Here is a 26,165-nt window from a genome sequence, read left to right as displayed (position 1 = left end):
AAATCTGTACGATGTTAAATTTGAAGACAACATGCACTCTTTTAAGTAAAGAGAATAACATTGTAGCATGTGATTCATACCACATGTGCTATTGCGATAATAAGGGTACGTCTGGTTGGGTGTAATGTAATCTTGCTTGTAATGTAATCAAATTTGTAATGTAATGTAATGTAATCTTGATTACATTACTACGTTTGGTAATGTAATGTATGTAATCTTTGATTACAAAGGTGATTACATTCTTTTGTTTGGTGTCCATTATTTTTTATAAGGAATGTAATTCATATTATTATAAAATGACAAAAATATCGTGTGACCTCTATCGACGGTCGCCACACCTCTGCCGGAGTTTACGGTAGCCATCGGCAACCAACTGCCGCCGCCACCGTCGGTCGCCGCAGCAGGCCACCGTCTTCGCCAATCGGCGGCGATGGGCAACGGCAGGCGGACGACGACCAGCGGCAACGGTGGCGGAGGCCGACGGTGATCGGCGGCCGGCGATCGACGATCGGCAATTGGCAGCGGCGGTGGCGGCCGATTGCTGGCAGCCGACGGCGGCCGGCGGTGACCGGCGACGACCAGCGACCGGCGACGGCCGGCGACCGGCGGTGACCGGCGACGACCAGCGACCGGCGGCGGCCGGCAACCGGCGGCCGGCGACCGACGGCGGCCGGCGAGCGACGACCGGCGGTGGCCAGTGGCCGGCGGCCGGCGACCGGTGGCGGGCGACGGTCGATAACAGACTAGGGGTATATTCGGCATTTAAACTTTGATGAAACAATGACCTCGTAATGTAATCGGATTACCTAGCATTTGCTTTGTAATCCAGATTACAAATCTTTACTACCTTTTGTAATACAGAATACATTACATTACGGCTGCGTTTGGTAGCCTGTAATCTACCTTGTAATGTAATCCAGATTACATTACAAAGTCGATTATTTTGTTTGGTTTGATTTAAAACTTGTAATGTAATCTGGATATGATGTCTACTATCATCACAAAAATTTTCGATATTTTTTTAATTTTATCTGATTTATTATGAAATCTTTTCGAAAAGAAAAATTTTAATATTAAAAAATTAGAAAATTAGAAACTCATTTTTCTACTATTAGACAATATATTTGTCATATAAAAAAAAAATTTAGCAAAATTTTTAGAGTTGAAAAAATATTTTATTTTAATTTATTTTTGAATATTTGTTGCTTTAATAGAATGAATCATTTCTGTTAGACTAAATCATATCTTTTTTGGAAAATTTTCTACTGATCTAATTTATTTTGCTTAAATTCAACAAAAAGTTTTAAGATTTTTAGAAACTAAATACTAATTTTTGATTTATTTTTTGATGTACAATGGCTTAATTATTGAAAATATAATTTGTTTAATTGTTTGTTGTATTTTTTTTTCCTTATTTTTTTAATGTGATCAAAGGGAAGAAATGGATATAAGTTAAGGAGAGTTGGGACATTTTTTGGATGTAGAATTTTTACATATTTTGCAAACTTCTTTAATTCATTGCATTGCAATATTTTATTCTACTTGCAACTTGTTTACATAATCATGTTATTATTTTGTTTGACCCTAATTTTAATTTGGGTTGATGCACATAAAAAAAAAGGGAGATTGTAAGTACCTCGTGGTAGTTTTGATATAGTCAACCAAGTTAAATTAGATCATGTTGTATTTGATCATTGTGTCTAAGTGTGCAGGAGCTTAGGAACACAAGAAGTCGAGCGGAAAACGCAGTTAACGAAAAGGGTGACACAGGAAAGGAGCTAACGGGTTCGGTGCATCCGAAAGATGAAATGTTGTGGAAGAGTACACCAGTGGATGAGAAAGACGTGCGCGGTGTTCGAGAGACAAGAAGTCAGGGAGGGAAACCTACTCGAGGAGAAGGTCGAAGTTGGGTTTGGATGAGCTCAACTCCGGTTAGTTGGAGCATCACTCACACGAAGAAATCAGCTCTTGGGGAGTTGATCTTCCTTATGGAAGGTGTCATCCATGACTTGAAAGATGTTTTCGATGAACAGTGCGAAGGCACCTTCATCACCTTTCGGTCCATGAAGACGCCTTCTCTAGACGTTACCAGAGGATAATGTTTTATCTTCAAGGGATCAAATTTATTCGATGGAAGGCGCCTTGGACCACTTTGAAGGCCCCTTCAAGCTGCGGATAACATTTTACAGAGATTATAAAAAGACCTCTGGACCTAGGAAATATTCAACAACTTGAATTACAACTCTTGTAATGCTTTTCTAGCATTTTCTTAAGCTTTTCAACGATTGTAAGAGGCTTCTCCACTTGCAATGAAGGAGATCTTCTAGTGTCTTTCACTGTCTTAGATTAACAACCACTTAGGTTGCAACCAAGTAAAACCCGAGTCTCTTAATCTTTCTTTTTAGTTGTTTAGTTCAGTTTTATTATTAATTTTAATTGTGTTACTAATCAAGTCCAAATTACAAGAAGGGGTTAATTTTATTTTATAGACAATTTACCCCCTTTTACCGGCCCCGCTGTACCAACACGGTCATGTTGTTCATGCAGCCATAACTAGTCCACTCTACCGACTTTGACACCTTGCTTTTTAGTTGTTTAGTTCAATTATATTATTACTATTTTAATTGTGTTGCTAATCAAGTCCAAATTACAAGAAGGGGTTAATTTTATTTTATAGACAATTTACCCCCTTTTACCGGCCTCGCTGTACCAACACGGTCATGTTGTTCATGCAGCCATAACTAGTCCACTCGACCGACTTTGACACCTTGCTTTTTAGTTGTTTAGTTCAATTATATTATTACTATTTTAATTGTGTTGCTAATCAAGTCCAAATTACAAGAAGGGGTTAATTTTATTTTATAGGCAATTCACTCTCCTTTTACCGACCCCACTGTACCAACACGGTCATGTTGTTCATGCAACCATAACTAGTCCACTCGACCGATTTTGACACCTTGTTGTTTAGTTGTTTAGTTTAATTTTATGATTACTATTTTAATTGTGTTTCTAATCCAGTCCAAATTACAAGAAGGGGTTAATTTTATTTTATAGGCAATTCATCCTCCTCTTATCGGCCCCACTGTACCAACACGGTCATGCTGTTCGTGTGACCATAGCTGGTCCGCTCGGCCGACTTTGACACCTTGCTTGACTTTAACCTTACGTCAACCGATCTTCCTTGCTCTGACTTATCTTTGATGAGACTCCACGTCATCACCGTATCAAATATATATAATTAAAAATCTAAGAATATATTTTATAAAATTTATTGTTTTTAAAAAATAATAATTTATATATTTAATTATTTGAGCGAAAGTTTGGCAAGTAGATTATTTTAGTCTTGACACTTGGGTTGAACCGTCCTACTCGGATCAACTTTGAGATTGAGTCCTTCATTAATCAATCTAAATTGATGATGCTCAGCTAGTGAGCTAGGTTAGGAACCAATCATGGTGGGTGGCCTATGTCGATTATCATCACTAATTGCAAATTAGCCGTTTTCATATGCCATTAATTTGAAATCCTTTATTTATAGGTCATTATATTTCTTTTATATATATATATATATATATATATATATATATATATATATATATAAGAAATAAATTCTCTTCCTTATAAAAAATATTTTAAAATAATTAAAAATACATAAATGTACAATTGACAGCTTATACATATTTTTGATGAGAAACTTTAATAATGTATTTAATAATTTTATTTCCTTATTTAGAATTAAAGAAGAATGCTATAAATAACCTTGTAATTCGACTAGCTTTGCAAAAAAAAAATAATATATACAAGCAAGCAAGCAAGCAAGAGATGGCTACTAAATGCTTGGCAATGATGCTTTTGGTTCTTGCTAGTCTTTTCGTTTTAAATCAATGTAAGTATATATAGATTTGATGTATGTTTAGGTAATTTACAAGTGCATATCCTTGGTGGCACTGATTTTATGCTTTATTACTTGTTTTGCATATACAGCTCGCGATATCACCACTATGGGATATAAACCAATGGATCATACAATGATAGAACCTTTTTGTATCATTTCGAAATGCCCCGATGGTTCCACTTGCTATTGCTGCTCAACCATAATACCAAGCAAGTGTTTTCCCTCACTCAGCTTGTGTGTTGGAAATTGTCCTGAATGTGATCCATGTCCTCAGTCTTTACATTAGCGTGCATACATTGCACAAACTCAAATAAATCACATTTGTCATACCATTTTATTATAATTGTCAAATAAAACTATGATCTCAATTTCAATTTCAATGTTCCGAGTATATATATATATATATATATATATATATAAATAAAGGGTATATCTCACGTATCAAATGAAAAATAAAAAATAATAATAATAACCAATATATTAACGGTTTAAACAGATTAGAATACAATAATAAATTTATTAAGACTGATTAACCGGAGAAATTTAGCTATTAATCCTTTACCCTCTTGGTGGGAAACTCTTTGGCGACGGCCGAATCTTCTTCTTCAGATATCGATATTTTGTCACTAAAATCTCTCTGACAAATAATATTTCAATTTTTCGATATCAAAAAGCACGCCATGGCCTCTCCTCTACAATGTTTACGTGTATTGCTTGACCATCCAAGCTCTGTCCAAGTGCCAACACAAAGAGAAACACATTCAATCAGTTTCAAATTAGTATAGATCCACATGGGAACAATAATTTTATGAATAAGTTCTCATTTATCATGTTAACTACTCTCGTCATGATTGTCGTCCCATCATGAATCTATCTCTTAGGTAAATTATATGTTAGCAATACACAAATCTCTTAAATCACTACTATTATGCCGAGTAAAGTGTTTCTTTGCTTCCTATCCCTCAGTTTTATTCGACTCAATCTATCTAACAATAGAATCGATTAATTGTCTTTGGAAATCTCATCTTTGGAACCCATCTACTTCATCATAAATGTTTATAGCAATGCCGTCTTTGGATACCTCGCAATCTCATCTTTGTTATGTTAAGTTTTTGACTATAATATTTTATAATCGTCTTGTTATAGTGTATACTAAAAGCCTAGCTTTTGTATAAACATTTATTTAGAAATAAAAAATCACAATGGTCAAATACCTACATTTATTTGTTAAGTGTAGTTGTTCAATTAATTTATATTGTAGATAACATGGTGTGTTGTGTCACACACAAAAGATCATGTTATCAATTCTTTATAAATTATAAACAGTTGCTCACGACTAAGATGGAAAGGAACAAACCATTGGAATAGTCGTAGTGTAATTAGGTATTAGTTTATCTTGACTAATAAATTACACTAGTATACTCTAAGTGTATTGAGTAGGACCATTTTAAATAAGATCTTTTTATACTGACTTGATAAAAGAACTAGACCTTAGTTATTATAAAAGTATGTGCTCTTAATCCTAATATAATAACAAACACATATATTTGGTATTTATTTCTTTGACTTATCAATGGGTGAGGTTTAGCTCGATAAATCAATAAGCCCGATAAGTTTGAAAATGATATTACTTATAGTGTGTGTTGTTGATTATAGAAGGAAACTGTGTCCTAGTTATCTAGGTTAAGAATGTCCCCAAAAGGAGCTCATAAGGATTGTCATGTTAAACCCTGCAGGTGGACTTAGTCTGACATGACGATGAGGTTAAGTGGTACTACTCTTGGATAAAGATATTAATTGAGTTGTCAGTAACTTATTTAATTAGTGGGCATTCGACATCTTAAACACAGGGAGACTAACACACTCATAATAAGAAGGAGCCCAAAATGTAATTTGAGATTGGTGCGGTAGTTCAATAATAATTCTTTAGTGGTATGAATTATTATTGATGAAGTTAAGTTGTGTGTTCGGGGCGAACACGAGAAGCTTAATTTCATCGGGAGACCAAAACCAATTCCTCCTCTCAGTCCCTATCGTAGCCTCTTGTATATAGAGATTTATACCCACCACATACCCACTTCTTACCCAACCCAAGGGGGTCGGCCAAGCTAGCTAGGAACCCAAGCTAGGGTCGGCCAAGACCCAAGGATAGAGCCAAGATTAGTGGTTGACCCTAGCTTGAGTCCAAGCTAGGTGTGACCGGCCACATAGAAAATAAAAGGGGATTTTTATTAAAATTATTTCTTATGTGGATATCATGGTATTAAAAGAGAGTTTAAAATTTAAATCTTTCCTTTTATAGCTTTCTACAAAAAATTAAGAAAAGATTTGAAATCTTTCCTTATTTGTAGATTGAAAGGTGGATATTAATTTTAAGAAAACTTTCCTTTTTTAACCATGTTCACGATTTAAAAGAGAGTTTAAAAATTAAATATTTCTTTTATAAGTTTCTACAAAATATTAAGAAAAGATTTGATATCTTTCCTTATTTGTAGATTGAAAGGAGTTTTTAATTTTTAGAGATAACTTTCCTTTTTGAAAATCATCCACATGTTTAAAAGAAAGATTTTAATTTATAAAATTTCCTTTTTACAAACCACCATCAAGGGAAAAATTATTAGAGAAATTTTATTTTTTTTTAAATTTCTGGAAACAAATAAGGGAGTTTTAATTTTGTATAAAACTTACCTAGTTTTGGAAGCTCTTAAGGTGGGCGACCACTTTAAAAAGAGAAAATAAAATTGATTTTTATCAATTAATTTTTTCTTTTTCATGGCAAAGAAAATAAGAAAGTTTTATTAAACATTCCTTATTTGTCAAGGCCAAGGATTATAAAAGAAAGGGTAGAAGTGCCTTCATGTGTGCTAACTATATTCTTTTTCTTCCTCTCTTTTCCTCCTTGGTGTGGCCGACCCTAGAGGTTTTCCCTCTCCTCTTCTCTTCTTCTTTAGTGGCTGGTTTCATCTTCTCTTGGAGCTCGTGTTGATGGCCGGTTCTAGCTAGGAGAAGAAGGAAAGAAAGGAGGTTTTGTTTCTAGCATCCCTTGGAGCTTGGTGGTGGTGGTCGGACCTCTACTTCTCTTGGAGAATTGTGGTTGCCGAATCTTGCTTGGAGAAGAAGGTGGCTTAGGTGGATTCTCATCTCGGTAGATCGTTGCCCACACAACGTCCGGGATAAAAAGAGGAATACGGTAGAAGATCAAGAGGTTATTTGCTTACAAAGAAAGGTATATCTAGTAATTATTTTTTGCATCATACTAGTTTTCTTTGTATAGTTATTTTTGGAAATACCAAACACAAGAGGCATATGATTCTAGAGTTTTCGGATTTGTTTCGAATTTGTGTTTCTTTAGTTTTATTTTTTGAATTTGTGATTCGATTTTTCTTTTTGGTTAAACCTAGAGTTATATAAGGAAATTAAATATTAGCTTTCCTTAAAGGCTTTGTCTAGGCGGTGGTGGATGCTCCCATACCCAAGAAGGTCATGTGTCTCGCCATGTAGTCCTGGAAGTCAATTTTAGAAATTAATATTTAATTAAATTTATAACATAGGTTAATTTGGATCAATAGTGTTAAGTTCCGCTTGCGATCCAAGTCTAAACCATTAAGAATAGATAAATTAAATTTGAAATCAATAATGTTAAGTTTCGTTTGCTATTCCTAATTTAACTTCTAAAGAACACAATAGGTTGTTTAGAAAAGGTTCGACACTTGTACAAAATTTTTGTACAGTGGAACCGATACGATCTTCCTAGGACCAACCAACAATTGATATCAGAGCTAGGGTTTACCTCTGTGTGTTTGGTTTTCAAATAGATTATGCACATGTCATACATAATTTAGGCAGGATAATAGTAGGATGTGTTAACTTTATGGTTGCAGGCTCCAACTATTATGCCATATAGATATTGTGTGTGATTGGACCCTTGGACATGTCAAGGGCATTTTATTGTGTGTGCATGATTGTAAAATTAAATACAGTAGGAGCTGTATTAATTATTAGAATTTTACCTTTTTGTTCGATCTAGAATACATGTACATTCCTTTATGGAATATAGGATCGATATATGTAAAATTCTATTTTTGTCGCGGATCGTATCTTTGCAAGGCGTGGTGCTATTGGAGGACCAGAGGCGTAGCGGAATAAGAAGCAAGATAGATGCGACAACTCGACCCGATGGCGATGGCTAAAAATGACAGCAGCTAGGGTTGGAGCACACGGAGGACAGTAATGCAAATGCCATAATAGTTGGAAAATTAATTTCCAAATTTATTGCTTTTATTTACTGTGTGTGTGCGCATGTGTTATATAACTAAGTGGGAGAGGGATTTTAAATAAATTTCACGGTCTCCATTACTGGTTTGTAAGTGATGCAACAAGCTTACGTGTTGGCTCTGAGTGCCTCCCTCCACAACGAATGAGTTTGTTGCGGATCACTAGATCAAACTTCCTTAATGAATGGTTATAGGAAATTTTTTAGGAGCGTGTGATCTTCTCCAACTGAAGGGGCATAATCCTATTTAATGGACTAAGTATCAAGTAATGGTATACACTTAGACGCATTCAATAGTATCCTTCCCAACGGAGTCACTGCTATTGTTTTGCGGGACCAAAGCAATACCAACTATTAATTTGTCATAAAGTTAGGTAAAACCTCCCCTCTTACAATATTTGAATTAGTATACGTCCACACTAACGTGGCATACAAAATTCACGGTGTTTGAGGATGACAATATAAAATGGGTAATACCTCCTCTTACAAACAATTGAATTTGTATACGCCCATACTAACGTGACATACAAAATTCATGGCGTTTGAGGTAATTTAAGGTTGACAAGATAATTAATGGGTAAGACCCTCCTCTTACGAATGTTGAATTTGTATACGTCCACACTAAGGTGGCATGCATAATTCCCGGTGTTTGAGGTGTTGGTAAATTTAAATAATATTGTTTGAGGAATCAATATTATTTTAAATTCAAAATTTTGACCAAATATTTGACCAAAGACAAGATGAACTATTAAGTTTATTTGTCATAAAGTAAGGTTGATGAGATAATAAAATTAATGGATAAAATTTCTTTTTTGAATTTGTATACGTCCACACTAACGTGGCATACAAAATTCAAGGGGATTTTTAAGGAATTGTTCTTGACCAAATATTTTTGTGATTCTTAGGATTTAAAATATTGGTCAATCCCCTAGCTGTTATACTATAGGATAGACTTAGTGGTCTCAATTATAATGATTAGAAATAAGACTTGGACATTAAGGTAGACTGTCTTCTTAGAATTAAGAACAATAAAGGTGTATTTTATTCATTAGTTATTACATGTTTAGTTGAGTTATCTACCGATACCTGGTGTGTAGATACGAGAACCACTAATCATGTCTGTAATTTATTGCAGGGGTTCCAGGAAACTCAACAACTATATGAAAGGAAAATCACCGTCTACATGAGCACTGCTGCAAAAGTAGTAGCTGTTGCAGTGGGAGGTGTTTATCCTCCGAGAGGAATAAAACATGGATTTTTTGAAATTATCTTTACGTACCAAGTTTAGAAAGAACTAGTTTTCAGTTTCTAAACTATTTAAAGAACTTGATATTCTGCCTCTTTTAATAACAAAGTTGTTATCAAGAAAAAGAGGAAATTTATATGTTCTGGTATGTTAGTTGGCAATTTAAAAATCCAATAACTCCCACAATGCAACAAATGGAAATTAATAACATATCTTCTAACAATTTGAGAAAGTAACCTTCAGAGATGAACCAATCTTATCTTTGGCATCTAAAGGTAGGCTATATTAACTTGAGTAAGATTCAAAAGATAATAACCAATGAACTCTTGGGTTCATTGGTAGTGGAAATCTTTCTAACCTGTGAGTCTTACTTGGAAGGAAAAATAACCAAGCTTTTAAGTCTAAGGGGTATGGAGCCAAAGATATGTTGGAATCGGTTCATTCTGATTTGTGTGGATCTATGACTATCCAGGAAAGAGGTGGTTTCGAATATTTCATCTATTATATAGACAACTATTCAAAATACGAGTGCATTTACTTGATAAGCCACAAGTCTAAGTACTTTGATAAGTTCAAAGAGTATTAGGCTGATGTGGAGTAACGTCAAGGTAAAAGTATCAAGACACTACGCTGAGATCGTAGTGGAAAGTACCTCTTGGGAGAGTTTAGGAGTCACTTATCAGAAGACGGGATTCAATCCCAACTAACTACACCTAGTACACCACAACAAAATGGTGTAGCAAGAAGGTATAGGACTCTTATGGAAATAGTTAGATCAATGATAAATTATTCAGAATTACCAAAATTCGTTTTGAGGATATACACTGGAAATGGAAGTGAACATAGTACCTTCTAAGTCAGAACTCTCTACTCCCATAGAATTACAGAATGGGCGTAAGCCTAGTGTGAAGCATATTCGGATTTGGGTGGTCTAGCACATGAGAGACACTGATAAGTTGGACAGGAGTTCACTTGTTTGTAGGTTATCCTAGAGAAACGAAAGAAGGTTTATAGTTCTAAAAATCAGAAGGTCATTGTTAGCATCAATGCACGATTTTTAGAAGAGGACTATGTAATAAACCATAAACCCATAAGAAAATTTATTTTTAAGGAAATAATAAAGGACACGTCTAATCTAGTACCAACTGTACAAGATGAAATATCACAAGAAACTGCAACACGTATCACAGATGATACACAATTGCAGAAAGTACCTCGTCGTAGTGGGAGGGTTGTTAGGCAACCTAAAATATTCATGTTTTGGGAGAGTCTTTGGACTTGATCCCTAGTGAACATGAACCTAATTCCCGGACATATGACGAAGCACTCCAAGATAAAGATGCAACATCTTTGAAAAGAGCAATGAATACAGAATTAGAATATATGTATTCTAATAAAGTCTGGGAGCTTGTAGAACCACCAAATGGTGTAAAAGCCATTAGGTGTAAATAGGTCTACAATAGGAAAAGATGGATAGAAAAGAAGGTGGAAACTTTCAAAGCAAGGCTTGTTGAAAAAGGAAACTTTTTCATCGATAGTCATACTTAAGTTTATCCGGATTCTTTTATCTATAAGGACTATGAGATTTGGCAAGCGAATGTCAAGACAACTTTCCTTAATGTAAGTCTTGAAGAAAGCATCCATATAAAGCAATCAGAGAGGTTCATTGCAAAGGGCAAAGAGCATCTAGTATGTAAGCTCAATCGGTCTATGGACTGAAGAAAAGCTTCAAGGTCTTAGTTCATCTGGTTTAATGAAGTAATCCAGACCTGTGGATTTATTCAGTGTCCAGATGAGTCTTGTGTATACAAGTAGTGTGATGAAAGTGTGGTGGTATTTCTTGTACTATATGTAGATGACATTTTTGGTAGTTGAAAACAATATCAAAGTGTTGTCAGAAGTAAGGGTATGGTTGTCCAAACAATTCAATATGAAGGACTTGGAAGAATGCACATATTCTTGGGATTAAAGTAATAAGGGATCGCAAGAAAATAATATTGTGCTTATTCCAAGCTTCATATATCGAAACAATCCTTGCTCGTTTTAGCATGCAAGACTCCAAGAAAGGTTTTCTACCTTTTAGGCATGGAGTAGCTTTATCTAAAGAAATATCTCCGAAGACATCAAAGGAGATAAAGGACATGAAGGTAGTTCCTTATGCTTCGGCTATCAGAAGCCTAATGTATGTAATACTATGTACGAGACTGGATATCTGTTTTGCCCAGGGCATAGTTAGCAGATATCGAAGAAACCCAGGACCAGGACACTAGATTGCCGTAAAGCATATACTAGAGAATATATGCTAGTTTACAAGGTAGATAATTTGATTCCTGTGGGTTACATGGATTTTGAGTTCTAATCAGATAGGGACAGTAGTAAGTCAACCTCGGGGTTTTGTGTTTACTTTAGGAGGTAAAGTCATAACAATGGAGGAGTGTTAAGTATAGATGTTTTTCAAACTTCACCATAGAAGCTGAGTATGTAGCAGCCTCTAAGGCAACCATAGAAGATGTATGACTCAGAAACTTCATGTAACGACACACCTTCTACTGGCTAGGCTGTAAGGCCGGACCGTCACATTATGCTGTGCTAAGCTATATCCATGACCATTACTAAGTCTAGGTGCGGAAAGCTGTACTAATTTAAACTTTGCTAAGCTAATACAAGTTCTTGGTCCTACATGTGCTAAGGGATGCAATCTAAGGTATACATGGCATATCTTACATCCCCTATGGTCAAGGAGCTGAATTACAGGGTCTCTTGGTCGAAACCTAGCTTCCCAATCGATCCAGATTGAACTCAATCGATTGCAAGCTGTTGAATCGATCCATGGATCGATTCCGATGGCTACTGTGCTCGGGCTAATATTCTGGATCGATCGGCTGATCGATCCAGACTAGCCAATCGATCCAATGATCGATTCCAGAGCTCTCTGTTCGCGGGAGCGATTTCCTGATCGATCGAACGATTGATCGCCAAACTCTCTGTTCACAACAGAATGCGACTGGATCGATCGGCTGATCGATCCAGAAGCTTACTGTATGCGACAGAATGCGACTAGATCGATCGGTTGATCGATCCAGAAGCTTACTGTTCGCGGAACCAGGCTCCCAATCGATCCACTGATCGATTGAGGGCTCCCAATCGATCCACTGATCGATTGGGGTTTCTGATTTCGCAGCAAGGCTCTGATTTCAGCACTGATTCGTGCCAAACTCGCCTACAAGAGTTCTATAATAGCTGGAAACATACCAATAACACATAACGAAGATTATGAGCATAAGTACTAACAATCTAAGCAAGTTGTTCACAATTCAAGGCATTAAAATAACTAGAAATGCGAAAAATAACACTATGTAAAACTAAGGTCTTAGTTTGCTAATTTCTCCAAGATCTTTATTCCAGGTTCCTTCCACACACATCTTCATCGCATTAACCTTCAGCCTCCGCTAGTCCATCACTTCTTTACCTTTATCTGCAGTATAAGGAAAAGAGTATCTGTAAGCTTGAGAGCTTAGTAAGAAACCATCTACCTCACTAAAACATGCATACGATGCAATTTATGATTTGAAAACATGCTATTTGAATACATGCTGAACAGGTGAGAGCATGGCATGGTATCATACAACATAGAAACCAAAACTAATCATAGAGCTATCACATGTATCAATAATGGAAACCAAGCTGAATCATGAACTGAGCTGAAACTAAAACTACACTAGAACTGAATTTAAACTGTATACACAACTGATTTGTGAGTTTTGAAAACTATTTACATAAATAGATTAAAATAATAATCATGCTGCTGATGGGCCCGACATCTGTACGTGCTATGCGCGCATCCTTAACTAGACCCGGGTTTGCAAGTCCCGAATTTAGTAAGGTTTACTAGGTTAGCTGAACCTAGGGACGACTATGGGAGCCCAATCCAATGGATATCTAATCCAGTACAGTGCCACTGCTAAAATAAAATACTAATTATAGCTGAGTTCTTCTTATATTGCTATTTCTAGGTTATCTGAACCTAGAGCTAGGTTATCTGAACCTAGAGCTAGGTTATCTGAACCTAGAGGCGACTGTGGGCGCCCACCCATTGGACCGTAGTCCCATATGACTATAGTAAAACTATACTTACTAAATAAATTCTTCTATTGCATTTACCAAGCTATTAAAATGCCTAAGTTGCATTCTTTTCCTGTGCTGCACATATTATCGAACACCTAGTGTGCACTATTGCACAACTTATGTGTCAAAAATTCGTATGCTACTAAACAAAGCAGAAATTCATACGAGAGCTACTTATACTGCAGGTGAGGGGTTTCTTACCTCATGTTCGGATTTTCTTACAAATCTAATCGCTAGGTTTTCCGGTGGAGAGATCTCTTCGACGATCTTCTCGCGTCTATGCGTTCCTCTCGCGGAGGGGAGCGTCCTCGTGTCGGAGTCGTCGCCGGAAGGTGCTCCTAGAGCCTAGGGGGCAGAAACCCTAGGTTTCTTGAGGTTGGCGCCGAGAGGTGAGGGGGAAAAGGAGAGGGCGGCGTGACTAGGGTGAGGAAAAGGTTTTTTCTCGTTTAAGAAAATATGAATTCCTCACTTAAATCCCTATTTATATTTAGTGGGTAATTCGGCCCAACTGAAACATAAATATAATTGTTCCCCTTTCCTTTCAGCACGGCCCTGCTGGGTTCACCTGGTTACTAGAGTTCACTATAAGTCGTAGGACCCAATAGGTCTCGGGTTCAATCCCCGCTTAAGTTATTTTAAGTTTCCATTTATTTTTGCTACTTCCGTTATTCTAAAAATTCCGTAAAAATATTCTAAAATTCCAAAAAAAATCATAAAATATTTCTAAAATAATTTTGAGAATTTTCGGGCGTTACACTTCATGATGGACATAGATATGATTTCTGGGTTGTCAAAAAATTATTACAATTTATTGTAATAATAGTGGTGCAATAGCAAACTCGAAGAAAACATAAGTCCATAAGACAAGTAAACACAATAGAGCGCAAATACCACCCAATACGAGACATCATATAACGAGGAGAAGTTGTTACCACCTAGATTGCATCAGGTGATGACCTGTAGATCCTTTCATTAAGGTCCTTAAGGCAAGAGCTTTTGATGGGCATGTTGAAGGGTTGGGAATCAGATGTATGGCAGCATTTATGGCAGCATAATCTTTTAGTATAAGTGGGAGATTGTTAGAGTGTATACTAAAACTGTAGCTTTTGTATAAACATTTATTTAGAAATAAAGAATCACAATGGTCAAATACCTACATTTATTTGTTAAGTGTAGTTGTTCAATTAATTTATATTGTAGATAACATGGTGTATGGTGTCACACACAGAAGATAATGTTATCAGATCTTTATAAATTATAAACAGTTGCTCACGACTAAGATGGAAAGGAACAAACCATTGGAATAGTTGTAGTGTAATCTTGACTAATAAATTACAATAGTACACTCTAAGTCTATTGAGTAGGACCATTTTAGGTAAGTTCTTTTTATATTGACTTGATAAAAGAACTAGACCTTAGTTATTATAGAAGTCTGTGCTCTTAATCCTAATATAATAATAAACACATATATTTAGTATTTATTTTTTTGACTTATCAATGGGTGAGATTTAGCTCGATAAATCAATAAGCCCGATAAGTTGGGAAATGATATTACTTATAGTGTGTGTTGTTGATTATAGAAGGAAACTGCGTCCTAGTTATCTTGGTTGAGAATGTCTCCAAAAAGAACTCATAAGGATTGTCATGTTAAACCCTGTAGGTGGACTTAGTCCGACAAGACGATGAGGTTGAGTGGTACTACTCTTGGACAAAGATATTAATTGAGTTGTCAGTAACTCATTTAATTAGTGAGCATTCGACATCTTAAACACAGGGAGACTAACACACTCATAATAAGAAGGAGCCCAAAATATAATTTGGGATTGGTGCGGTAGTTCAATAATAATTTTTTAGTGGTATGAATTATTATTTATGAAGTTAAGTTGTGTGTTCGGGGCGAACACGGGAAGCTTAATTTCATCAGGAGACCAAAACCAATTCCTCCTCTTGGTCCCTATCGTAGCCTCTTGTATATAGAGATTAATACCCACCACATACCCACTTCTTACCCAACCCAAGGGGGTCGGCCAAGCTAGCTAGGAACCCAAGCTAGGGCCGGCCAAGACCCAAGGATAGAGCCAAGATTAGTGGCCGACCCTAGCTTGAGTCCAAGCTAGGTGTGACCGGCCACATAGAAAATAAAAAGGGATTTTTATTAAAATTATTTCTTATGTGGATATCATGGTTTTAAAAGAGAGTTTAAAATTAAATCTTTCCTTTTATAGCTTTCTACAAAAGATTAAGAAAAGATTTAAATTCTTTCCTTATTTGTAGATTGAAAGGTGGATTTTAATTTTAAGAAAACTTTTCCTTTTTAACCATGTTCATGATTTAAAAGAGAGTTTAAAAATTAAATATTTCTTTTATAAGTTTCTACAAAAGATTAAGAAAAGATTTGATATCTTTCCTTATTTGTAGATTGAAAGGAGTTTTTAATTTTTAGAGATAACTTTCCTTTTTGGAAATCATCCACATGTTTAAAAGAAAGATTTTAATTTATAAAATTTCCTTTTTACAAACCACCATCAAGGGAAAAATTATTAAAGAAATTTTATTTTTTTTAAATTTCTGGAAACAAATAAGGGAGTTTTAATTTTGTTTAAAACTTACCTAGTTTTGGAAGCTCTTAAGGTGGCCATCCACTTTAATAAGAGAAAATAAAATTGATTTTTATCAATTAATTTTTTCCTTTTTCATGGCAAAGAAAATAAGAAAATTTTATTAAACTTTCCTTATTTGTCAAGGCCAAGGATTATAAAAAAAGGGGTAGAGGTGCCTTCATGTGTGCTAACTCTATTCTTTTTCTTCCTCTCTTTTCCTCCTTGTTGTGGCTAGCCCTAGAGGTTTTTCCTCTCCTCTTCTCTTCTTCTTTAGTGGCCGGTTTTATCTTCTCTTGGAGCTCTTGTTGATGGCCGGTTCTAGCTAGGAGAAGAATGAGAGAAAGGAGGTTTTGTTTCTAGCATCCCTTGGAGTTTGGTGGCGATGGTCGGACCTCTACTTCTCTTGGAGAATTATGGTGGCTGAATTTTGGTTGGAGAAGAAGGTGGCTTAGGTGGATTCTCATCTCGGTATATCATTGCCCACAAACGTCTGGGATAAGAAGAGGAATACGGTAGAAGATCAAGAGGTTATTTGCTTACAAAGAAAGGTATAACTAGTAATTGTTTTCCGCATCATACTAGTTTTCTTTGCATAATTATTTTTGGAAATACCAAACACAAAAGGCATATGATTCTAGAGTTTTCGGATTTGTTTCGAATTTGTGTTTCTTTAGTTTTATTTTTCGAATTTGTGATTCGATTGTTCTTTTTGTTTAAACCTAGAGTTATATAAGGAAATTAAATATTAGCTTTCCTTAAAAGGCTTTGTCTAGGCGGTGGTGGATGCTCCCATATCCAAGAAGGCCATGTGCCTCACCATGCAGTCCTGGAAGTCAATTTTGAAAATTAATATTAAATTGAATTTATAACATAGGTTGATTTGGATCAATAGTGTTAAGTTCCGCTTGCGATCCAAGTATAAACCATTAAGAACAGATAAGTTAAATTTGAAATTAATAATGTTAAGTTCTGTTTGTGATTCCTAATTTAACTTCTAAAAAACACAATAGGTTGTTTAGGAAAGGTTCGACACTTGTACAAAATTTTTGTACAGTAGAACCGGTACGATCTTTCTCAGACCAACCAACACGTCGAACACTATAACCATAAAATATAACTGGTCAGGTACAAACTACAAACATAAACTCTAGTCGCGCGAGTAGATAATAAGCAGGTAAATAAAGTTTCTCAAACAAAGTATTCTCACCTGTTAATCAAGAGCGGCAATTGCATCATCCATTTCGGCCTGTGATTCCATCTTCACAATGTTGGAAATGGGGATAGTGGGGAATGTGGCCCATGTTCCCCACTACACATAATGGAAAAGTCCATTATCCCCCTAGTGTATTTCCCTATATAAAGGGGGTCCGTCCAAGGCTCAGGGGGTGTGAAATTGAGAGTGTGAGACGAGAGTAAGAGGAGAACATCCAAGGCGGCGGGATTTGGTTTGTGGAATTGCGGAGGGCTTTCCGATCTTGTGATCGCTGTTCCGATAGCGAGTTTCGCCATTGCCGATTGTGGATTTGCGGGAGATCGCTGTAAGTTTTTACCGCATTTATTTTTAATTCGTCTTTCATGCATTTAGTATAATCTACATTGGTATCAGAGCTGTGTTAGTTCTAAATGCTTAGAGACGAATTATGAAATCTCTATTTGGAAATTTTCTGTATCGCTTCATCATTTCCTGTCGCTATTTTGCACGACTAATGTGTCGTTGCATACATGTTGTGCCAAATTTGTAAAATTGCAACGCTGCATGGATTTACCGACGATGACAATGACCGATGACCGCCCAAATAGGCCGGAGATTGGCCTTCGTGGTCGGCGATTGTATCTGTTACGGTTGCATGGAGGCTATGGGCGAGGCGCAGCATCGGCGTGGTCGATCGTGGGCACGGCGCCGACGGAAAAATCGTGCATTTGTGAAGCACGGTGCAAAAGACGTGGGTGTTTTTTTTTATGTTTATAAAAAAAAACTATGAACAAATAAATTCCCATGTACTCATGCATGCAAATATTTTGCAAAACAGTATGCAAATATTTTGCAAAACAGTAGATTTATAAAAAAAAAAAAAAAAGGGTAACGTTTATTATAAATTACTACATGCATTTGAAATTAAGAAATATAATATGTTTATGTTTTTTAATTAAAGTATAATTTTTGTTTGCCAAATAATGCATACTGTTAGTATTAATTTTATTTACATGTGACAATTAATTGAATATTGAGTTCAATTAATTTATCATTTATGATAAATAATCTAAAGTAATTTTGGTCCATTTAGATCCGGTTCAGGTTTAAATCATTAGTTGGTTTAACCGAACCAATTTGATCCAACCCCGAAATCAATTTGGGTTGATTAATTGGACTTGGACCAAATATGATCAAATGATCAGATTTGTTCAAATGGGTCAGATTTGATCAAAACAATTAGATTTGTTCTAATTGGTCAGACTTAAACCAATGGGCATTGGTTTGATCAAACGGATATGAGTTTGATCAATAAGTCTGAAATTGATAGAAATGGACTTAGAGAAAAAGTAACAGAACATAGGCACAAAATCCCTATCCAATTAGATTAGTGCTAATTAAGGACAATGGACTGAGCTTAGGATCTGGATCCCTAATCAACCGATCCGATGGATTTGACCAATTAGATTAGTTCTAATTGTCGACTTAACTCCTGAAAATCGAGAAGATTTATTTTTCTTGATTTATTATGTTGGTACTATGCCTGTATAAATTGAAATAAGCCGGTTTTGTACTGGTTAGTCGGTTTTGTACTAACTTATTTATTTTCAATTTTTCAGATGGCTAGTCGTGATTTACGACAACATTAGCTTTGGGAGGAGATTAAGGAGCTTGATTTCGACCCTGTTCAAGGACTCGGATGGCTTATTGGTCAGCTCGATCGGTTGTTCTGGAAACTCGAGCGAGAAGAATTTCCAGTAGAAGACACACACAGAAGATTTGCTCTAGTCTATTCATTGCCAGAAAACCTTAGGCAGATAGCGTTCCAACTTTGGGATGATTATGATGGACACATCTCGTATTCAGAGATGTGCAGACGGTTGCTTCATCTCTATTGGGGTCTTGAAGACCTAGAGGAGGATCCAGATGAATCTGAAGAGGATTCAGAAGATCCTGAAGATCCTCCAGAGGAGGATCCAGAAGAATCTGAAGAGCATTCAGAAGAGCCTGAAGATCCAGAGGAAGATCCAGAGGATCTGGGAGAGTGTGTGTGGGAACCAATTGAAAATCTTGAAGTTGTCCTGCCTAGGATTACCCCAAATGAGTCCAGGCTGAGAGGGATTATTTTGGCCACTACACTAGTGTTTGTCCTAGTGGGAGTGGTAGTTGACAATCTAGTTTATTAGAGTTCTGTTATTTTTATTGTCGTTTTGTATGAACAATAGTTAGTCCATTTCATTCATGTCAGTTGGTTATATGTTAACAATTTACAGCATAATTTTATATTAATGATATGTTCATTTATTTATGCTGTTTGCTTGACATAATGCATGATTAGTTCATGATGTATTAAATGATTAGTTCATTTAATTAAAAAATTCATGATATTATAAATGATTTGTTCATTTGTTGGGATGTATGTAATAGAATTGATTAATATTAATTTGATTGGTCATACGGATGATGAGTGAAAACATAGTTGTCACTTGATTTTGTAAACCAACTCAAAGTAATATTAAGTCAATCATAAATTGCATACATATGATATACACTGAATACTAAATAATTTGTTTATTTATGATAGATTATGGCAACCAAAAATATAATAGCTGAACTCAACAAAGGTGAAAAACTTAATGGGGATAACTACAAGATCTGGCACCTCAAGATACAATATGTACTTGAGGAACAAGAAGTTCTAGAGGCTGTAAATCAGGTTATGGAAGTACCTGTAGATGGTCCCACTGCACAACACAGACGAGATCTTGATGCCTATAAGGCATGGAAGAAAAAGGACTCCACTGCAAAGGGTATATTGATTAGTTCAATGGTAGACGACCTAGCTTTTGAATATGAGTCATATCTTACGGCTCATGAAGTCTGGGTTGCCCTTAAAGAAAAATACAGTGGAGTAAGTCTGAGCAAGCTTCGACAGCTGACAATTAAATTTGACAGCTACAAAAAGCGTCCGAATGTGTCAATGGTTCAACACCTCAGGGAGATGTCGAACATGATTCGGGAGCTTAAAACTGCTGGTCATGAGTTGACTGATGAACAACAGGTTCAAGCAGTTATACGTTCACTTCCAGATTCTTGGGAAACCATGAAGCAGACCTTAACTCACAGTGAGAGTATCAAGACTTTCACTGATGTCTCACGCCATGTAGAATTGGAGGCGGAGAGAGTTGAATCCGCAAGGATTTCTGGACAAGCCTATGTGGCTGTAGGTTCTGTAGGATCATATGGATCCAAGAAAAAGAAATGGTTCAAGAAAGGGAAGGGAAAGAAGAGGGAAGCTGTTGTTGTGGGACAAGGCCCAATCAAGAAGATAGTCAAGAAGACTGGAAAAAAACCTAAAAACAAGTTGACTTGCTTTAATTGTGGCAAAAAGGGCCACTTTGCTCGGGAGTGCACTGAGCCGAAAAAGGTAAATCCAAGTGTGTCTTCTTTTCAAGAGCATTTTGTTGCTAGTTCAGTGTTGTTAGCTGATTCTTATCCTTTATGGATTATAGATTCGGGAGCAACCAACCATGTAGCTCGGGAACGAGTTACATTTGTTGAGTACCATCGGGTACCAGCTGGCAACAAGTGGATCTATGTGGGAAATAATGCAAGAGTTGAAGTCAAAGGAGTCGGCACTTGCAAACTCAACCTACGTGGTGGTAGAGTTTTATTTCTACATGATGTCCTGTATGCTCCTGAAATTCGACGGAATCTTATTTCCGTTACGTGTCTTCTTGATTTAGGGTATTGTATTAATTTTTACAGTCGGTCTGTTGAACTTAAGATTGACTCAGTGTCAATCGGATATGGTTTTTTAACAAATGGTTTTATGGTTCTTGATGTAGAACCAGATGTCAATTATGCTATTGATGGTTATTTTTCAAACATTGTTTTAACTAGTGATGCAGATATAACTGATGAAGTTTGGCATGCTAGATTAGGACACATAGGACAAGAACGTATGAATCGATTAGCTAGAGAGGGTTTATTGGGCACTCGAGCTAAGATTCAATTGTCTATATGTGAGCATTGTCTTGCTGGAAAAGCAACTAGGAAACCATTTGGTAAGGCTATTAGATCTGAATCGACATTGCAGTTAATTCATTCGGACATTTGTGGTCCAATGAATGTGAAGGCTAGACATGGAGCTTCCTATTTCATTACATTTATTGATGATTTCTCTAGGTTCGGTCATGTGTATTTGATTTCTCACAAATCTGAAGCATTAGATTGCTTCATTCGTTATATGAACGAAGTTGAGAATCAAACAGAACGTAAAGTTAAGGCTTTACGCACTGACCGTGGAGGGGAGTATTTGTCTGATATGTTCAAGATAATATGTAATGATAGAGGGATTATTAGACAGTTAACAATCCCTGGAACTCACAGCAAAATGGGGTAGCTGAAAGAAGAAATATGACTCTTCTTGAAATGTTTAGGTCTATGATGGCGCAAGCTAATTTGTCAATCTCCTATTGGGGAGATGCATTATTAACTGCAGCCTATATACTTAACAAAGTGCCTTCAAAGTCAGTTCCATCTACCCCATATGAACGTTGGACAGGCAGAAAACCAGATTTGAGTAATCTGAGACCTTGGGGGTCTGCTGCTTATGTTCATGATAGTTCTCACAAGTATGGAAAACTAGGGCCTAGAGGTAAGAAATGTATCTTTATAAGATATCATGAGACCTACAAAGGTTATGTTTTCATAGGTGAGCAACTACATGGAACCATCTCCGAAATAAACTCGAGAGATGCGACTTTTCTCGAAACAGAGTTCCCAATCAGAGGTGATGTTGATAAAAATGTTCCTCTATTTGAGGAGGATGAGATATTATCAACAAGAGAGGTGTCAAAAGGGATACCTGAGTCTAGTCAACCGAGTGGGAGTGATATGCCGAGTCATGAGTTGACTTCTCAATAGCCCAACTTACCGAGAACTGTTCGTAAGATCAAACCAAAGAAGAGGTTTGATATTGAGAATGAGGCATTGGTTACACTTCCAATTGACGACGACGAGCCTCAATCCATTGAGGAAGCATTGGGATGTAGAGTTAGAGAAAAATGGAAAGCTGCAATGGTTGAAGAGATAGAGTCCATGATTCAAAATCATGTTTGGGACTTAGTTGATCTTCCTCCGGGCCGAAGGGCTATTGGGAATAAATGGATTCTCAAAATAAAGAGGAAAGCAGATGGATCGATTAACAGATACAAAGCTCGTTTAGTTGCAAAAGGATATACCCAAATGGAGGGTATTGACTTTGAAGAGACATTTTCTTCTGTAGTGAAATTTGTATGAATAAGAGTTATTTTGACCTTTGTGGCACATTATGACTTAGAATTACATCAAATGGATGTAAAAACCGCTTTCCTTAACGGTGATCTTGACGAAGAAATCTATATGGTTCAACCAGAAGGTTTCATTGATGAAGGCCAAGAGCAAAAAGTATGTAGAAAGTCTATATATGGGCTAAAGCAAGCGTCAAGACAATGGAACATAAGATTTAACGAAGTTGTTTTATCTTATGGTTTTGAAATGATCAATGAGGATCATTGTGTTTTCCTGAAACAGGAAAAAGGAAAGTATGTCATTTTATCATTATATGTTGATGATATGCTGATAGCTGGAAATGACATAGGATATGTGAATGAAGTCAAGAAGTGGCTGTCATCACAATTTGATACAACAGATATGGGAGAAGCTGAATACATCTTAGGGGTGAAGATCATAAGAGATCGTCCTAAAAGACTTTTGGGTCTGTCACAAGAGTCTTATATAAATAAGATGTTACATCATTTCAGCATGTCTAATTGCAACATAGAACATACACCTATTGTGAAAGGTACTGTGTTGAGCAAGAGTATGTGTCCTAAAACTCCAGAGGAAATAGCTGAGATGAATAAAAAATCATATGCCAGTGCTATTGGTAGTTTGATGTACACTATGTTGTGTACACGTCCCGATATCAGCTATGTTGTGGGCTTGGTCAGTCGCTTCCAGTCAAACCCAGGACCGAGACACTGGAAGGCAGTAAAAAGGATATTCAGATATCTGAAGGCGACAACAGATTATTGTCTCTGTTTTCAAGGATCAGATATGAGTCTGAAAGGTTATTCAGATGCAGATTGGGCTGGAGACCTGGATGATAGAAAATCCACATCAGGCTATGTATTCTTGCTGAATGGTGGCGCCATCTCCTGGAACAGCAAGAAACAAGCTTGTGTAGCTTTGTCGACTATGGAAGCTGAATATATGGCATGCTCAGCAGCTGTGCAAGAAGCAGTCTGGTTGAGAAGGTTTCTAAGCGTCTGAAAATTGCTGAGGATAGTGGGAGTCCAGTAACTGTCTACTGTGACAGTCAAGCTATAATAGCTTTTTCCAAGGATCCCAAATATCATAGCAAAGGCAAGCATATAGAAATTAAATATAATTTTGTAAGGGATATTGTGGCTAAAAGAAAAGTCATTCTTGAGTATGTTCCTACACGTGTTATGCTTGCAGATCCTTTTACTAAGCCAATGAATAAAGAGTCATTTAAAGAACATGTAAAGTCTTTGGGACTTCGTATAATGTAACAATATTGAAATAACAATCAAACTTTGTGTTATGATTGTGTAATTTGTCATAATTTATTCAGTGTATATGTTGTATTTGTTACATTCATGTAAGATCTCGGTGTGCATGTTGGCAGGTGGAGATTGGTCCACTCACATGGACAATCATCTCTGTTTGTTAAGTACAAATAGGGGTAAGACCGTTACTTATGAAATAGCTTACGTAGTTGAAATTATGAAATTAGAGACAGATTCATAAGTTGAGGTCGCCTTGATAATTGTGTCAAGATGAGATCATTTATGTGTAAATAATGATCGAAGTAAATGAACCCACCATTTACTGAACCTGTTGAAAGCCAGATTAGAATTCATATGTTGAATTCAGGATTAGACGTTAGGTATGTCTAGATCGAAATCTGTACGATGTTAAATTTGAAGACAACATGCACTCTTTTAAGTAAAGAGAATAACATCGTAGCATGTGATTCATACCACATGTGCTATTGCGACAATAAGGCTACGTCTGGTTGGGTGTAATGTAATCTTGCTTGTAATGTAATCAAATTTGTAATGTAATGTATGTAATCTTTGATTACAAACGTGATTACATTCTTTTGTTTGGTGTCCATTATTTTTTATAAGGAATGTAATTCATATTATTATAAAATGACAAAAATATCGTGTGACCTCTATCGACGGTCGCCACACCTCTGCCGGAGTTTACGGTAGCCATCGGCAACCAGCTGCCGCCGCCACCGTCGGTCGCCGCAGCAGGCCACCGTCTTCGCCAATCGGCGGCGATGGGCAACGGCAGGCGAACGACAACCAGCGGCAACGGTGGCGGAGGCGGACGGTGATCGGCGGCCGGCGATCGACGACCGGCAATTGGCAGCGGTGGTGGAGGCCGATTGCCGGCAGCCGGCGGCGGCCGGCGGTGACCGGCGACGACCAGCGACCGGCGGCCAGCGACCGGCGACCGGCGGCCGGCGACCGGCGGCGGGCGACCGGCAGTGGCCGGTGGCCGGCAACGAAGGTCGGCGACCGGTGGCGGGCGGCGGTCGATAACAGACTAGGGGAATATTCGGCATTTAAACTTTGGTGAAACAATGACCTCGTAATGTAATCGGATTACATAGCATTTGCTTTGTAATCCAGATTACAAATCTTCACTACCTTTTGTAATCCAGATTACATTACATTACGGCTACGTTTGGTAACCTGTAATCTACCTTGTAATGTAATCCAGATTACATTACAAAGTCGATTATTTTGTTTGGTTTGATTTAAAACTTGTAATGTAATCTGGATATGATGTCTACTATCATCACAAAAATTTTCGATATTTTTTTAATTTTATCTGATTTATTATGAAATCTTTTCGAAAAGAAAAATTTTAATATTAAAAAATTAGAAAATTAGAAACTCATTTTTCTACTATTAGACAATCTATTTGTCATATAAAAAAAAATTAGCAAAATTTTTAGAGTTGAAAAAATATTTTATTTTGATTTATTTTTGAATATTTGTTGCTTTAATAGAATGAATCATTTCTGTTAGACTAAATCATATCTTTTTTGGAAAATTTTCTACTGATCTAATTTATTTTGCTTAAATTCAACAAAAAGTTTTAAGATTTTTAGAAACTAAATACTAATTTTTGATTTATTTTTTGATGTACAATGGCTTAATTATTGAAAATATAATTTGTTTAATTGTTTGTTGTATTTTTTTTCCTTATTTTTTGATGTGATCAAAGGGAAGAAATGGATATAAGTTAAGGAGAGTTGGGACATTTTTTGGATGTAGAATTTTTACATATTTTGCAAACTTCTTTAATTCATTGCATTGCAATATTTTATTCTACTTGCAACTTGTTTACATAATCATGTTATTATTTTGTTTGACCCTAATTTTAATTTGGTTTGATGCACATAAAAAAAAGGGAGATTGTAAGTACCCCGTGGTAGTTTTGATATGGTCAACCAATTTAAATTAGATCATGTTGTATTTGATCATTGTGTCTAAGTGTGCAGGAGCTTAGGAACACAAGAAGTCGAGCGGAAAACGCAGTTAACGAGAAGGGTGACACAGGAAAGGAGCTAACGGGTTCGGTGCATCCGAAGGATGAAATGTTGTGGAAAAGTACACCAGTGGATGAGAAAGACGTGCGCGGTGTTCGAGAGACAAGAAGTCAGGGAGGGAAACCTACTCGAGCAGAAGGTCGAAGTTGGGTTTGGATGAGCTCAACTCCGGTTAGTTGGAGCATCACTCACA

The 26,165-nt window shown here is 36.5% G+C and overlaps 1 protein-coding gene across 1 annotated transcript; it reads right to left on the bottom strand.

The window, feature by feature from the left end:
* Positions 1 to 319: 319 nt before the first annotated feature.
* LOC121995000 (putative uncharacterized protein ENSP00000383309) lies at positions 320 to 24,979 on the bottom strand. Its single transcript, XM_042548863.1, has 2 exons — positions 24,600 to 24,979; positions 320 to 743 (listed from the first exon to the last, which is right to left on the bottom strand). Exons 1-2 carry the CDS (start codon positions 24,977 to 24,979, stop codon positions 320 to 322), a joined length of 804 nt encoding a protein of 267 aa, XP_042404797.1.
* Positions 24,980 to 26,165: the final 1,186 nt, after the last annotated feature.

This window comes from Zingiber officinale, chromosome 6A (genome assembly GCF_018446385.1).
Source record: "Zingiber officinale cultivar Zhangliang chromosome 6A, Zo_v1.1, whole genome shotgun sequence".
Taxonomy (NCBI): Eukaryota; Viridiplantae; Streptophyta; class Magnoliopsida; order Zingiberales; family Zingiberaceae; genus Zingiber; species Zingiber officinale.
Note: the sequence above shows the minus strand (reverse complement) of the source record. Positions and strands in the feature narration are given on the sequence as shown.